Here is a 15,362-nt window from a genome sequence, read left to right on the forward strand (position 1 = left end):
CTTTGAAATATATTTATTGTAAAAGAAGTAAAAAGTTATTAATATTTCTGTTATTATTATTACTATAGCTACTGCTACAGTGCATCCAGAATGTATTCAAAGCGTGTCAGTTTTTCCACATTTTATTATGTTACAGCTTTATTCCAGCATGGAGTAAACTCATTTTTTCCCCTCAAAATTCTACACACAATACCCCATAATGACAATGCGAAAACAAGGTTTTGAGAGGATCAGTGGGCTCAATTTTGAGCTCCATGGCAAAGGCTGGGAATACTTATGTACATGTGATGTCTTGGTTTTTTATTTTTAATAAATTCGCAAAAAATAAAAAAAACTTTTTAATGTTGTCATTATGGGGTGTTGTGAGTAGAATTTTGAGGTGGGGTTGGAAATGCATTTACTCCATTTTGGTTTAAGTCTGTAAAATGTGGAAAAAGTGAAGCACTGTGAATAATTTCTAGATGCACTATTTAATGTTCAATCTTTCACCATTAATAAGTACCTCATTAATTTTTGCCTAATCCTGCTTGGCACCAGTGCACACAAAGAAGTGTACACATGTACAGTGGAAAAGCAAAGGTAAAACAGTACAGTCTGGAGATAACAGCTCGACCTCTGCTCAGTGTTACAGTAATTACCGCAGAAGTACTGTACTAAAAAAAGAACAGAACAAAAAAGCATACACAAAACATTAGTTAGGTAAATAACTGAATACATTCATTAGCTAGCTGTCTTAAACCTTCTCAGAAGGTACAGCCAGCTCAAACCGGTGTTGTGGACCGCTCTGTGTTGGTGAAACATTAGATTAGATTAGCTCATAATCAGATTACATATTTGTAATTTCCTGTCATTTGAGTTATCTACAACTATATTTTGTTTATTTATTTTTAACTGCAGATTGGCCAGAATTTGTCTCGAGCTATGCCCCCTGGTGGGTATCCCATGCTTTGAGCTGGTTGAAGTTTGGTCACCGCCTTCTGGTGGTGCACTACGAGGACCTGCAGAGGGCGCTCATCCCACAACTGCGTTTCATCACCTCATTTTTGAATGTCACCTTGACCGAGGAGAGGCTTATATGTGCCCAGAGCAACCAGGATGGACATTTCAAACGCTCCGGGGGCCGTCGGCTCTCATTTGACCCATTTACTCCTGACATGAGACAGATGATTGACTCCTTTATTCATACTGTTGATGAAGCACTGCAGAGCATGAACTTTAGTGGACTTCCACAAGAATACCTTCCTAGATGATGACATGAAAAGGACATGCATATATCCTGAAAGCGAGTGCTTCAGTGGGGGGGGGGTTAGATTTTCACATGATAAGACTGAGGTCCTTTACCCAGTGCGCTGTCGGAACAATCATACACTGGTCGAGGTAAGACTCCTTGATAAAAGAGACCCACTGTGAATAGAGTCAAGGAACACATTGGAGAGAACAAGCCATTGTTGATTCCAACAGTGAGCAGAGAACCCTGCGATGACGGCCGCGGGGCCCAAGCAGTGAGGATATTGAATACTCAGAGAGGATTTGACACAAATTGTTGACTTGCAGAGTTGGGATTATCTTGAAAAGTGTCTGCCTGGCTGCACACATATGAATCAGGTTTGAGAATGGTTTCTGGGGCTCTTTAATATTTCATTTTACCTTGGAAATCCATTGTTTCTGCATTAAACTGTATGAATTTATGTTGTTTTTATTTAATCAAATGCAAGAATTGACACTGACCTCATCACTCCCTACAGCATACAGAGCTGGCCTGAGGCATGAGCAGATGCAGCAGCTGCTTGGGGCCTTCAGTCCAACAGAGAGCCCCCAAGAGCCCTTGAAATGTCAACACTATACGAGTATAGTGTCGGTCCCTCATGACAAGTTAGTAGAGTTAAATAATATTTCAGATTGTTGATTTTGCAAAAGGCACTTTACAATAAAAATGTTTTAATACAAAATTAAACACATCACAAAGACTTTTATTATGAAAGTCACAGTCATTGTTTCATGCAGTATAACTTGACAGCACTATAGATTTTCTATAGCGAGCCGGAAGAGCCAATATGATATATCGTGATCTGGGTGTCAAAATGTTCACAGCAGTGGCACAATGAACACATTAATGCATAAAAGGGTGGAGCGTGAGTGGCTCCATGTGTGACATGAAGCCTGAACATGCCCCTCATTTCAAGTCCAAACCAGCTAACAGGCTAACCTGGATTCTGGAGTTTATTAAATCATACGTTTGGGCACTGCACGATGGTTCTTCTAACAATTTGCTTTTGTGTGGACATTAAAACTTATGAGTCACTGTTTTTCTTAGTAGATGTTGCAATAACAGGGCTTAAGTGCTAACACAGTCAGCATACAAGAGTAAAAACAAGTTGCGGGGTTGCCAACTCTCACGCATTTGTCGTGACAGTCACTTTCGGCATCAATCGCACGCTCTTATGCACGAATGGGGTGAGGATCACCACTTTTATTTATTTATTTATCAGAAGTGCCTGACTCCGTGGTATAACTCACAAACTCGCAGCTTAAAGCAGATAACCCGTAAGTTGGAGAGGAAATGGTGTCTCACTAATTTAGAAGATCTTCACTTAGCCTGGAAAAAGAGTCTGTTGCTTTATAAAAAAAGCCCTCCGTAAAGCTAGGACATCTTACTACTCATCACTAATTGAAGAAAATAAGAACAACCCCAGGTTTCTTTTCAGCACTGTAGCCAGGCTGACAAAGAGTCAGAGCTCTATTGAGCCGAGTATTCCTTTAACTTTAACTAGTAATGACTTCATGAGTTTCTTTGCGAATACAATTTTAACTATTAGAGAAAAAATTACTCATAACCATCCCAAAGACGTATCGTTATCTTTGGCTGCTTTCAGTGATGCCGGTATTTGGTTAGACTCTTTCTCTCCGATTGTTCTGTCTGAGTTATTTTCATTAGTTACTTCCTCCAAACCATCAACATGTTTATTAGACCCCATTCCTACCAGGCTGCTCAAGGAAGCCCTACCATTAATTAATGCTTCGATCTTAAATATGATCAATCTATCTTTATTAGTTGGCTATGTACCACAGGCTTTTAAGGTGGCAGTAATTAAACCATTACTTAAAAAGCCATCACTTGACCCAGCTATCTTAGCTAATTATAGGCCAATCTCCAATCTTCCTTTTCTCTCAAAAATTCTTGAAAGGGTAGTTGTAAAACAGCTAACTGATCATCTGCACAGGAATGGTCTATTTGAAGAGTTTCAGTCAGGTTTTAGAATTCATCATAGTACAGAAACAGCATTAGTGAAGGTTACAAATGATCTTCTTATGGCCTCAGACAGTGGACTCATCTCTGTGCTTGTTCTGTTAGACCTCAGTGCTGCTTTTGATACTGTTGACCATAAAATTTTATTACAGAAATTAGAGCATGCCATAGGTATTAAAGGCACTGCGCTGTGGTGGTTTGAATCATATTTATCTAATAGATTACAATTTGTTCATGTAAATGGGGAATCTTCTTCACAGACTAAGGTTAATTATGGAGTTCCACAAGGTTCTGTGCTAGGACCAATTTTATTCACTTTATACATGCTTCCCTTAGGCAGTATTATTAGACGGCATTGCTTAAATTTTCATTATTACGCAGATGATACCCAGCTTTATCTATCCATGAAGCCAGAGGACACACACCAATTAACTAAACTGCAGGATTGTCTTACAGACATAAAGACATGGATGACCTCTAATTTCCTGCTTTTAAACTCAGATAAAACTGAAGTTATTGTACTTGGCCCCACAAATCTTATAAACATGGTGTCTAACCAGATCCTTACTCTGGATGGCATTACCCTGACCTCTAGTAATACTGTGAGAAATCTTGGAGTCATTTTTGATCAGGATATGTCATTCAAAGCGCATATTAAACAAATATGTAGGACTGCTTTTTTTGCATTTGCACAATATCTCTAAAATTAGAAAGGTCTTGTCTCAGAGTGATGCTGAAAAACTAATTCATGCATTTACTTCCTCTAGGCTGGACTATTGTAATTCATTATTATCAGGTTGTCCTAGAAGTTCCCTGAAAAGCCTTCAGTTAATTCAAAATGCTACAGCTAGAGTGCTAACAGGGACTAGAAGGAGAGAGCATAGCTCACCCATATTGGCCTCTCTTCATTGGCTTCCTGTTAATTCTAGAATAGAATTTAAAATTCTTCTTCTTACTTATAAGGTTTTGAATAATCAGGTCCCATCTTATCTTAGGGACCTCATAGTACCATATCACCCCAATAGAGCGCTTCGTTCTCAGACTGCAGGCTTACTTGTAGTTCCTAGGGTTTGTAAGAGTAGAATGGGAGGCAGAGCCTTCAGCTTTCAGGCTCCTCTCCTGTGGAACCAGCTCCCAATTCGGATCAGGGAGACAGACACCCTCTCTACTTTTAAGATTAGGCTTAAAACGTTCCTTTTTGCTAAAGCTTATAGTTAGGGCTGGATCAGGTGACCCTGAACCATCCCTTAGTTATGCTGCTATAGACTTAGACTGCTGGGGGGTTCCCATGATGCACTGAGTGTTTCTTTCTCTTTTTGCTCTGTATGCACCACTCTGCATTTAATCATTAGTGATTGATCTCTGCTCCCCTCCACAGCATGTCTTTTTCCTGGTTCTCTCCCTCAGCCCCAACCAGTCCCAGCAGAAGACTGCCCCTCCCTGAGCCTGGTTCTGCTGGAGGTTTCTTCCTGTTAAAAGGGAGTTTTTCCTTCCCACTGTTGCCAAGTGCTTGCTCACAGGGGGTCGTTTTGACCGTTGGGGTTTTTCTGTAATTATTGTATGGCCTTGCCTTACAATATAAAGCGCCTTGGTGCAGCTGTTTGTTGTGATTTGGCGCTATATAAATAAAATTGAAAATTGAATTGAATTGATTTACATTTTCCACAATGTCTCAATTTCATTGGAATTGGGGTTGTAGGTTCGAAGCTTATTTCTGAGTCAGCCACTTTTTGGATGATAAGGTAAGCCAGTAAATAGCCTAACAAATCGAATAATCTATTGTCTAATAAAATTGGGTCCTTCGTCACTACAGACGGAGCCTAATCAGAAAAATTGTGTGTTGAGTCAGTCGGCTACAGACTTCAACTAGTTGCAAACTAGGTCATTTAAAGGACCTGTTGTACGTTAATGTCCTTGTTAGCAAGTATTCGTGATTGTAAGTCTGTCCGTGCACAAGCGCTAAAAAAAATGTGGTCACTGATATATTCTATTACTAAATTATTACTGATGGAGAAACCGAAACGATTTGAACCACTGAATCAATATGAAGCAAATGTGTTGAAATGGTTCAGTGTTTAGAAGCATTTGATGCAATTAAATATGCACTTGCATGGAACAATGAAACAGGTGCTGTTATGTATGTTAAATAAAAGTTCAATGTGCATCTTGAAATTTTTTACTATATTTTTGTTTAAAGACAATAATATACTTGTGTTATAATCATAAAGTGCTGTACGTAATAGAGATATTAATTTGAGAAATGTTTGTGCAACTATAGACTTATGACCATAGTTGTACAAAATGAAGGGGGTTTGGGGGCTTCAAAGGTTTTGCTTTAAAAACAAGATCATTTCAGTGGTGTTAGGCTTGAGTCTGTTCTTTCTCTCCAGTTTTGGACACGACTCTTACGGGAACAGAAGCTGCTGGCTTATAAAGACAGATTTTGTCCAGCTTGTGAAGAGTTGGATAAACAGCTGTCTCCATCCTTCCTTCTCTCCTTGCAAATTCACTGCAGAAAATGGTTCTGGGAAACATTAGCATGGCCTTCAGCTTCTGACCCCCCAACCAGGGCCCTTGAGACACCCTATTTTAAGCATTTTTCTTTTTTTCCCTCTTACATGCCTGTAGATGAGCTTGCTGAAATATTTCAGAAAAAGAACGGAGGATGGAGAGGAGAAGAATCAAGCAGAGTTTTCCTTCTATTATTATTTTTATTAGTAAACGAGAACTGTTTTTTTTTTTTTTATTTAGTCTTAGGGTTACCAAAAATTTTCGGCGCATGCTATGTGTGCACAGAGTCTCACTCCAGCCAAAAATCCAAAAGTTGGCAACCCTTAACAAGCGTTTCATTCAGCATGAATATTGCAATTAGAAGATCTGTTAGGATGTTTCGCACCACAACAAGCCACATTATTCCAGGTGTTTGTCATAAAATACTTGAAATGAGAGGCGCAGCCTCGACAACAACGAGCAGCCACATTAAACGGCCTCTGAGCTAAAGACGCTACAAGAGGAGGAGACACTCGGCTGAGCCGCTGTCACTTAAAGCAACCCCACCCTTAATTTTACAGAACTTTATGGTTTAAAACATCTTAAAGTAAGAAGTTAGAAAAAAAAAACACCCTCCATTCAGTTGTCATGGGGGGGACTATCTATGGAGACCAAAGCTGTTTGCTGTAGGTAAACATGTTTATGTCTGCTCTAAAGTTAGACATTTGAACATGGACTCCTACGGGAATGTGTTCTGTTTTGGTGCCAGCCTCAAGCAGCCAGCCTGGAAACTGCAACTTTTTCTTCTTGCAGGACGGCCTCATCTGATGCCATCGAAGCTACTGCTTGGCTAAATCCGTTCTTTCAAAAAACAAAAACAACAATAAAAAAAAAACAAGCAAACAAACAAAAACAAAACAAGAAAAAAAAAAACAGGTGAACACAAAAGACCAATTTTCTGTAAGTACTTTTGAGACTTTCTTTACCAAACGGAGTAATGTTAATGTCTGAGGTCACTCATGTATTTTTGGAGCATCCAGGTCAAACTAGTGGAGGAAATCGAGATCAGATGTCAAGATGCAGTATGGAATAAATCCTCAAACAGCTTTCCATCACCGAGCTGTAAAATAAACCACATTATTTTAAACTTTAAATTGCCTGGAGTACTTATGAATGGGTTCTTGCATTTTCTGATGACAGTATTGAAATTTCTAACAAACAACAGTATTAACATGCACTATTGGTTGTTTCAATTTTCAATTTATTTCAGTTTATTTTCATTTATATAGCGCCAAATCACAACAACGTTACCTCAAAGTGCTTCACAAAAGTAAGGTCTAACCTTACCAACCCCCAGAGCAAGCACACAGGCAACAGTGGTCAAGAAAAACTCCCTCTGATGACTTGAGGAAGAAACCTCAAGCAGACCAGACTCAAAGGGGTGACCCTCTGCTTTAGCCATGCTACACACACAATTTACAAAACAATTCACAAAACGAATACAGGAAATGTTGCCGGTGCACAGGATGGGAGGGTTGCAGAAACACACCCCACCCATCTGGATGGATGGATGGAGCCGCTCCTCAAACAGGGAGAGAAAAAACAGAATCGGGCATCAGAAAGACAACAAATCGTTTCTGTTGCTGTTGCTCTTGTGATCCTTGTCTTTTTTTGGTTTGTTCTGCATTTCTGCATTAATAAAAAGCAGCAATAGTTCTGCTCAATATTAAAAATTAAAAAATATAAAAAATTAACTGTATTTTCCAGATTTGGCTCATAGTGGAGCATGATACTATGTAGACAAGAAAACAACAAATAATAATAAAAACAAGGTTAGAGATATTTCCTCAAATGTCACTGGACCATTAATGTAATTAAAAAGGAGATTTTGTGCATTATTTCATTGTTATTTTCAGCATACGACTGATTTTTGACTGCTGGGATAGTGGCACCTTTCCTTCTTATCTTTTCATATGATTAGGGTTTCCAAAAAAAAGACATATTTAACATTGTGGTACAGGCCCTGATCCAGACCGGTTTGGACCGATGCAGCTGCATTGGTCAGATTTTTTTACACATTGTTTGTCATCGGTAAAAAAAAAAAAATCTCGAATCATCCCGAATAGTGCTGAACGTGTGTCCCCACGGTGAACACAGCTTTTGATTTGATCCCACAATGCACTGCGCAGGTCGATCAAAACAAACATAGCGTCAGTCCAGTCGAGTCGATGATCATGGCATCCAGGAAAAAAGTTGTTGTGAAAAGAAAATTGGGCGCGATGGCCAAAACTTAAAAAAAAAAACCCACTCGCTCAGTCGCTGTTGATTGTTGATGCCGACATATCGGACATGCCACATGCATTGATTGTAAACATATTTAATTTATCCATAAATCATCATGGAAGTATGCCCAGTTTAAGTGTATTTATGCCACACACAAACTTTCAGATCGGAAAACATTTTATTTATTTACTAAGTACATGTATCCAAACAAAGGCACCCATTCGGTCACGTGGCATAGGACACTTTCCGATAATCAAAGAAATTAAATCATTGTTGACACACAGAACTTTCTTCTTATTTTAAATACACTGTAAATTGGTAGTTATAATTTTCTTCTGGAGCGAATAAATACTATTAGAAATAAATTCTATAAAATTCCAAAAACTACACTGTAAATTTGTAAATCTATTTTATTTTCTTCTAGAGCGAATAAATATTAAAAATCTATAAAATTCTAAAAACCACTGTAAATTTGTAGATCTATTTTTTTCTTCTAGAGCAAATAAATCAATTCTGAAAAATTCTAAAAACTTGATTATTTTTAAATTATAGGGAAGTTCCACAGCCATGTGATACACAAATAACGTAAAATACAAATAAAAAAAATGAAGATTATTGAATAACAAGACGCGTACAATTATTATTTTATCATTGGGCAAAAATGCATCTGTCAGATTTTCACTCTGGATCCAGCCCTGTGGTATGTTTCTCAAATCTCATTCTTTAACATTCTTCTCTGATGATGTCACAAAGATCTGATTCTTTATAATGCTTTGGTCTTTGTTTCCACGGTGGTGCTATATGCTCCCCGAGTGCTCATCTAGTTAATTATATACATTGAATTGTTAGTAAACTTTGTGACATGCTATGTTTGAAATGCTCGTCAGCCGAGTGAGATAAGACAGTGTCGTGCTGCGCCAACAGGTTTGTGTGTTCAGCTGTTGGATGCACACACTGAGGCAGTTAGTTCCATTTGGATGGATGATGTTCAGATGGTTTGTTTATCCAGTGTACAGTGTGTCGCTGCGCACCGTAAGTGAGAGAAAAACAAACATCTTCGCTCTACAAATATGAGCAAAAGATCTCAGTATGTACTTGTCAAAAACTATTGTCAAAACCAACTGGATTTGTTTCAAGAGCTTTCTTCAGTTCTCCACAGTCACGAGGAGCTGCAGGCATTTTAAAGATGACAAAGTTAAAAGGAGGTGTCGCTCATCGATACTGAGCCTACTTGTTCTCGCATTCACAAGAAACGGGACAAAAAACGTCACATATCTCTTGTTGGTTTAAAATAAATGCAGGGACATACAAGTCAGACAAAACATATCTGAAAACTTGACAAATCCACACTTAAACTTTGGCGTTGCTGACCAGTAGCACCATGGCAGATGGAATCAAAACCCAGTCATCCTACAGGATTACAGAACGTCGAGCTGGTATTTAGTCTGACCTCAGTGTCCAGCATAATCCAAGAAAGAGTTTGAAAACTGCAGCTTCTGTTGTGTGATGCGGGGTTTGGCTGGGCATTGTTTTGCTGTTTTTGTGTTTATTTTCCTCCCAGGTGGTTTGGGGCTGATCTCTGGGGAGAGTGTGCTGCAGAAGAGTCTCTCACCTCTGTTACGGTGATCTGCTGCACCTGTTGCACTCACGTGCGGCTCTCTATCAGGACGATCTACGACACCTGTGGCATTCATGTGCAGATCTAAGGACTCTCAGCTGGTGCCAATGAAGAAATGAAGAGCTGCATTTAAGCCAGCAGTGATCAGGGCTGAATTGCTGGAGAATATGACCATGTGACGATCGTTTGGGGACGCTGAGGGCCGCTCCAGATTCTGACATTGCGACTGTGAAGGAGGACGAGGGTGAGAGGCAAACGCGGTCAGCACACGTCAGAAGTGATTATTCTGCAAGGCTTATCTGTAATTCTGTAGTTTTCTCTGGGCCCCTCCCCAATCGGACCGGGAGTGACATGTTTAGCCGCATGTTCTCCTTGAATTGCTGGCTGTCTGAGTGGTGTCCAAAAAATGAGGTGGGCTTCATAGATAATTGGCAAAGCTTCTGGGGAAAACCTGGTCTTGTTAGGAGAGACGGCATCCATCCCACTTTGGATGGAGCAGCTCTCATTTCTAGAAATCTGGCCAATTTTCTTAAATCCTCCAAACCGTGACTATCCAGGGTTGGGACCAGGAAGCAGAGTTGTAGTCTTACACACCTCTCTGCAGCTTCTCTCCCACTGCCATCACCTCATTACCCCATCCCCGTAGAGACGGTGCCTGCTCCCAGACCACCAATAACCAGCAAAAATCTATTTAAGCATAAAAATTCAAAAAGAAAAAATAATATAGCACCTTCAACTGCACCACAGACTAAAACAGTTAAATGTGGTCTATTAAACATTAGGTCTCTCTCTTCTAAGTCCCTGTTAGTAAATGATATAATAATTGATCAACATATTGATTTATTCTGCCTTACAGAAACCTGGTTACAGCAGGATGAATATGTTAGTTTAAATGAGTCAACACCCCCGAGTCACACTAACTGCCAGAATGCTCGTAGCACGGGCCGAGGCGGAGGATTAGCAGCAATCTTCCATTCCAGCTTATTAATTAATCAAAAACCCAGACAGAGCTTTAATTCATTTGAAAGCTTGACTCTTAGTCTTGTCCATCCAAATTGGAAGTCCCAAAAACCAGTTTTATTTGTTGTTATCTATCGTCCTGCTGGTCGTTACTGTGAGTTTCTCTGTGAATTGGATCTTAGGAATGTGTACCACCTGGTTCGGATCCGGAAGGGAGACGAGTGGAAGACGGCATTTAACACCCCATTAGGTCACTTTGAGTACCTGGTCATGTCGTTCGGCCTTACCAACGCCCCCGCGACGTTTCAGGCTTTGGTAAATGACGTCTTGCGGGACTTCCTGCACCGGTTCGTCTTCGTATACCTAGATGATATTCTCATCTTTTCCCCGGATCCTGAGACCCATGTCCATCATGTACGTCAGGTCCTGCAGCGGTTGTTGGAGAACCGGCTGTTTGTGAAGGGCGAGAAGTGCGAGTTCCACCGCACTTCTTTGTCCTTCCTGGGGTTCATAATCTCCTCCAACTCCGTCGCCCCTGATCCGGCCAAGGTTGCGGCGGTGAGAGACTGGCCCCAACCGACAAGCCGCAGGAAGCTGCAACAGTTCCTCGGCTTTGCGAATTTCTACAGGAGGTTCATTAAGGGCTACAGTCAGGTAGTTAGCCCCCTGACTGCTCTGACCTCCTCCAAAGTACCATTTACCTGGTCGGATCGGTGCGAGGCCGCGTTTAGGGAGTAGAAACGCCGCTTTTCGACTGCACCAGTTCTTTTGCAGCCCAATCCTGGCCGCCAGTTTGTGGTTGAAGTGGATGCCTCGGACTCAGGGATAGGAGCCGTGCTGTCCCAGAGCGGGGAGTCCAATCAGATACTCCATCCTTGTGCCTATTTTTCACGCAGGTTGACCCCGGCAGAACGGAACTATGACGTGGGCAATCGGGAACTCCTCGCGGTGAAAGAGGCTCTTGAGGAGTGGAAACATCTGTTAGAGGGAGCCGCGGTGCCATTTACGGTTTTCACGGACCACCGGAACCTGGAGTATATCAGGACCGCCAAGCGGCTGAACCCCAGGCAAGCCCGCTGGTCATTGTTCTTCGGGCATTTTGACTTCCAGATCACCTACCGCCCCGGGACCAAGAACCAAAGATCGGATGCCCTGTCCCGGGTTCACGAAGTTGAAGTCAAAACTGAGCTGTCGGATCCGCCGGAATCCATCCTGCCCGAGTCCACTATCGGCCTTGCCTTACAATATAAAGCGCCTTGGGGCAACTGTTTGTTGTGATTTGGCGCTATATAAATAAAATTGATGATTGATAATTGTAATTTGGCATTTTTTGCGCAGCTATAATTAAATATTGGTAAAAATTGTCTGGTTTGCTCCTCACGGCAGTGGCGCACAGATTGATTATCCTCCACTAGCTGTGAGCAGCAGCCCTTTTGAACTAAATCCGAAAGCAGACCTGAACGTGTAACTGATAAGTGTGCCTCTAAATAATATTTCGTGGTAACAGTGTTGAATAACCTCACCTCTGTTCCTCCTTCACAGAGTACAGTCCTGGGAAAAGCCACCTGGGGGGGTGGTGGCGGAATTTCTGAGTCCAAAACGTTCGGGCTCCGATCTATTGAGACACTGAGAAAGCGCGCCGCCTCGTCACCTCACCAGTTTTGTTTAGTATTTCATGTACAGCACTAGGGAAAAAAATAAAAATAAGTAAAACTTGTTTCTTTTGGAACTGCTTCTGGTTATTTGATGCTGGGTTCAGTCAGACGCTGGATCGCTCCTCAATCCGCGACCAAATCATAACAGAATTCTCCGGCCATTCCAGTATGGACCCAACGGCAGAGGCAGTTCCTTTTCAGGAAAAAGTCCAGAAACACCTGGAGATGATTTGGGAGCAAGTACAGCACCTTTCGATCCAAATTCAGCAGACAGATGCCCGTGTTACGGAGCTAGTAGCGCAGGCAGTTCCGCTTCCTGCGGTTGCAGCTCCGGTTCCATCGAGCCAGGTACAGATGTAGTATTTTATGTACAGCACTAGGGAAAAATAAATAAATAAATAAATAAAACTTGTTTCTTTTGGAACTGCTTCTGGTTATTTGATGCTGGATCGACCCTCAATCCGTGACCAAACCATAACAGCTTCACCGCCAAGAGGAAGAAGATGAATAAGCCCTATTTTGGCCTTGAGGACCACTGGTGTGAGCCCCAGATTCCAAAGAATGCCAATTAAATTAATTTCATTTAGCGCCAAATCACAACAAAGTTGCCTTAGAGCAGGGGTGCCCAAGTTCGGTCCTCGAGATCTACCTTCCTGAAACTCTTAGTTGTCTCCCTGTTCCAACACACCTGAATCCAATGAAAGACTCATTATAGGCTTTTAATGAGCCTGTAACCCCATCCTGTAATCAGGATGGGATTCACCGGTGAACCCCATCCTGACCAGGTCTGCATAATCACGGGTACACCGAAATCAAAAGTCTATAATTGTATATTGACAATACAAATATACTGGAAATTTTGGGAGTCCATGCTGGTGTAGAGGACGGGAGACTTGCAGAAGAAGTCACCCACTCCCATCTCTGGATGGAGCCACTCCTCAAACAGAGAGAAAAAACAGAATCAGGCATCAGAATAACAACAAATACAGTATAATTTGTGAGCATTAAGCAACAAGAAATACTAAGGTGATCAGTGGCCACTAGCCCTAAGCTTCACTAAAAGACCCAGACTTTAGATAAAGTTGAGGCTGCGACGCGCTCCGTTTACTAATAAATGAATTTAAAAGGGTAAAAGGCATAGTAACATACTATGCCAGTATGCTAGCCACATGAAAGAGAAAATAAGTCTGGAATTGAAAGTCTCTACAGAATCTGACTGTTTTATTGATGCAGGGAGATCATTCCACAAAGCATGCCAGTTACTTCCCCTGCCAAGGCCAATACCCATTTACACCTGGGTTGACTGAGGTGATGCAGATGAAGTGCCAAGTAGCACGACTGGGAATCGAACGCAACAGGCCTGCATATTGACAGACCAACTACTCAACCAGTAGCTCCGAGGAGTTCACGCCCAGGTGTGTGGATTCAATCCACACACATTATGTTCTCTGAGAACAAGTTGGCGTTTAAATGATGTCTCCAAGTGTTCTTTTTGTTTCTGTGTGGAATGGGTGCTGTTATCTCGAAAGCATTATGGCTTCCAGCATAAATCAAAGACAGGCATTAATTGAATATGATTGAAAACGGACTGTTGATGTGTCACCATGTGCCACCCAGTGGGGAAAACAGCGCCACCTGATGGACAGATTAAACATCACTCCATGTGCATGAGCTGCCTCAGGAATGGACCTGCATGATGCTGTGAAGAGGACAAAGCACCTCATCTTGACACCGTCACCACCCTCCAGAGACAGGCGTCAAAGATCTCTTTGACTCTTTCTCCGGTGGTTTATTTTTTTCCCAGAGATGAGGCTGCATGATCCAGAGTGTATGTGCCTTAATGCTGAGGAGCCCTGCTACTGGTAAAGGCTAAAAGGCCGCCGCCCACATGTCACCTGACTGTGGCAGATAAAGCTGCTTTGAGAAGATGGTGAAGATTCGGTCATCTGCTGCCTGGGTGGTTGTCAACCAGGATCCAGGGAGGTTCTATAGTGTGTGGTGGATGTAATGATGCATGCTCCCTGACTTGATCGGTGACTTGACTAATCAATTTTAAACTGATAATTCATTGTGACCCTTGCAATAAATTTATCACATTGGTGATCTATTGCACAGCGAAAAAATTCAATTACTAACATTCTGTTCTAGTGTGACGTACCCAAAAGGTTTACCCCAGCTGTAGGCATGCTGATGCCAAGCACTGCAATAAAGCGTTGTGAATTAATGACTTAGGAATTAAATGTCCCATAGTTTGCAGTCAAGAGACAACACACCTCCAACAGAAATTCCAGCATGACCATCTTGGCTGTGGCCTACTGAGATCAAGTGATTGCTGCAAGGACACACTAGAGAACAAGTATTTTCATTTAACAACAAAAATCAAGAAATACACTGCATCCAGAAAGTATTCATAGCGCTTCACTGTTTCCGCATTTTGTTGTTGCAGCCTTATTCCAAAATTGAATGAATTCATTTTTCCCTCAAATTTCTACTCACAGAACCCCATAATGACAACATGAAAAAAGTTTTTTTTTTTTTTTTTTGCAAATTTATTAAAAACAAGAGCAATCACACATTTCTGACATCCGCAAATCCAAATTCAGATCACCTCCAAAATTCAGTGGAGTCTTCCATGCCCGAATATGTGCCCGTGGTGAAAATTTGGTGAGAATCAGTGAAGTAGTTTTAATGTAATCCTTCAAAGCCTCTATGAAGTGAAACTTAATCCAGAATCTGGATCAGGATCACCTCCAAAATTGAATTGAGTCTTCCATGGCCTAATATGTATCTGTGTTGAAAATGTTGTCAAAATCCGTGCAGTAGTTTTGACGTAATCCTGCTAACTGACAGACAGATATATGAAATAAACACCAAAAATTTTATCACATCCTTGGCGGACGTAATAAGTCTTCTCACCCCTCTCTGCAGGGGTCCTTGCTTGCAGTTTACTGTCTCAAATATTGACACTGTGTCTCTTACGTCAGTGTTTTCAGCTCATTCAATTATTAAGTTTACAGTCTCACTGTCTTTTCCAGTGGGACAAAGCACTTATTTATCATTTTTACATCACATCATCTCCTCAACTATTAATGAACCTGGAGCCACTGCC

General features: G+C 41.3%; 1 protein-coding gene across 1 annotated transcript in view; it reads left to right on the top strand.

Annotated features, from left to right (window-relative positions):
• Window positions 1-1,306, top strand: part of wscd1b (WSC domain containing 1b) — a 59,003-nt gene extending 57,697 nt beyond the window's left edge. The window contains exon 8 of the mRNA XM_034178935.1: window positions 898-1,306. Within this exon, the coding sequence (XP_034034826.1) occupies window positions 898-1,250 (353 nt within the window). The 3' untranslated portion in view covers window positions 1,251-1,306. The remainder of the gene's footprint in view (window positions 1-897) is intronic.
• The last annotated feature ends 14,056 nt before the right edge of the window (window positions 1,307-15,362 follow it).

Source organism: Thalassophryne amazonica, chromosome 9 (assembly GCF_902500255.1).
Source record: "Thalassophryne amazonica chromosome 9, fThaAma1.1, whole genome shotgun sequence".
In the NCBI taxonomy this organism is placed as follows: Eukaryota; Metazoa; Chordata; class Actinopteri; order Batrachoidiformes; family Batrachoididae; genus Thalassophryne; species Thalassophryne amazonica.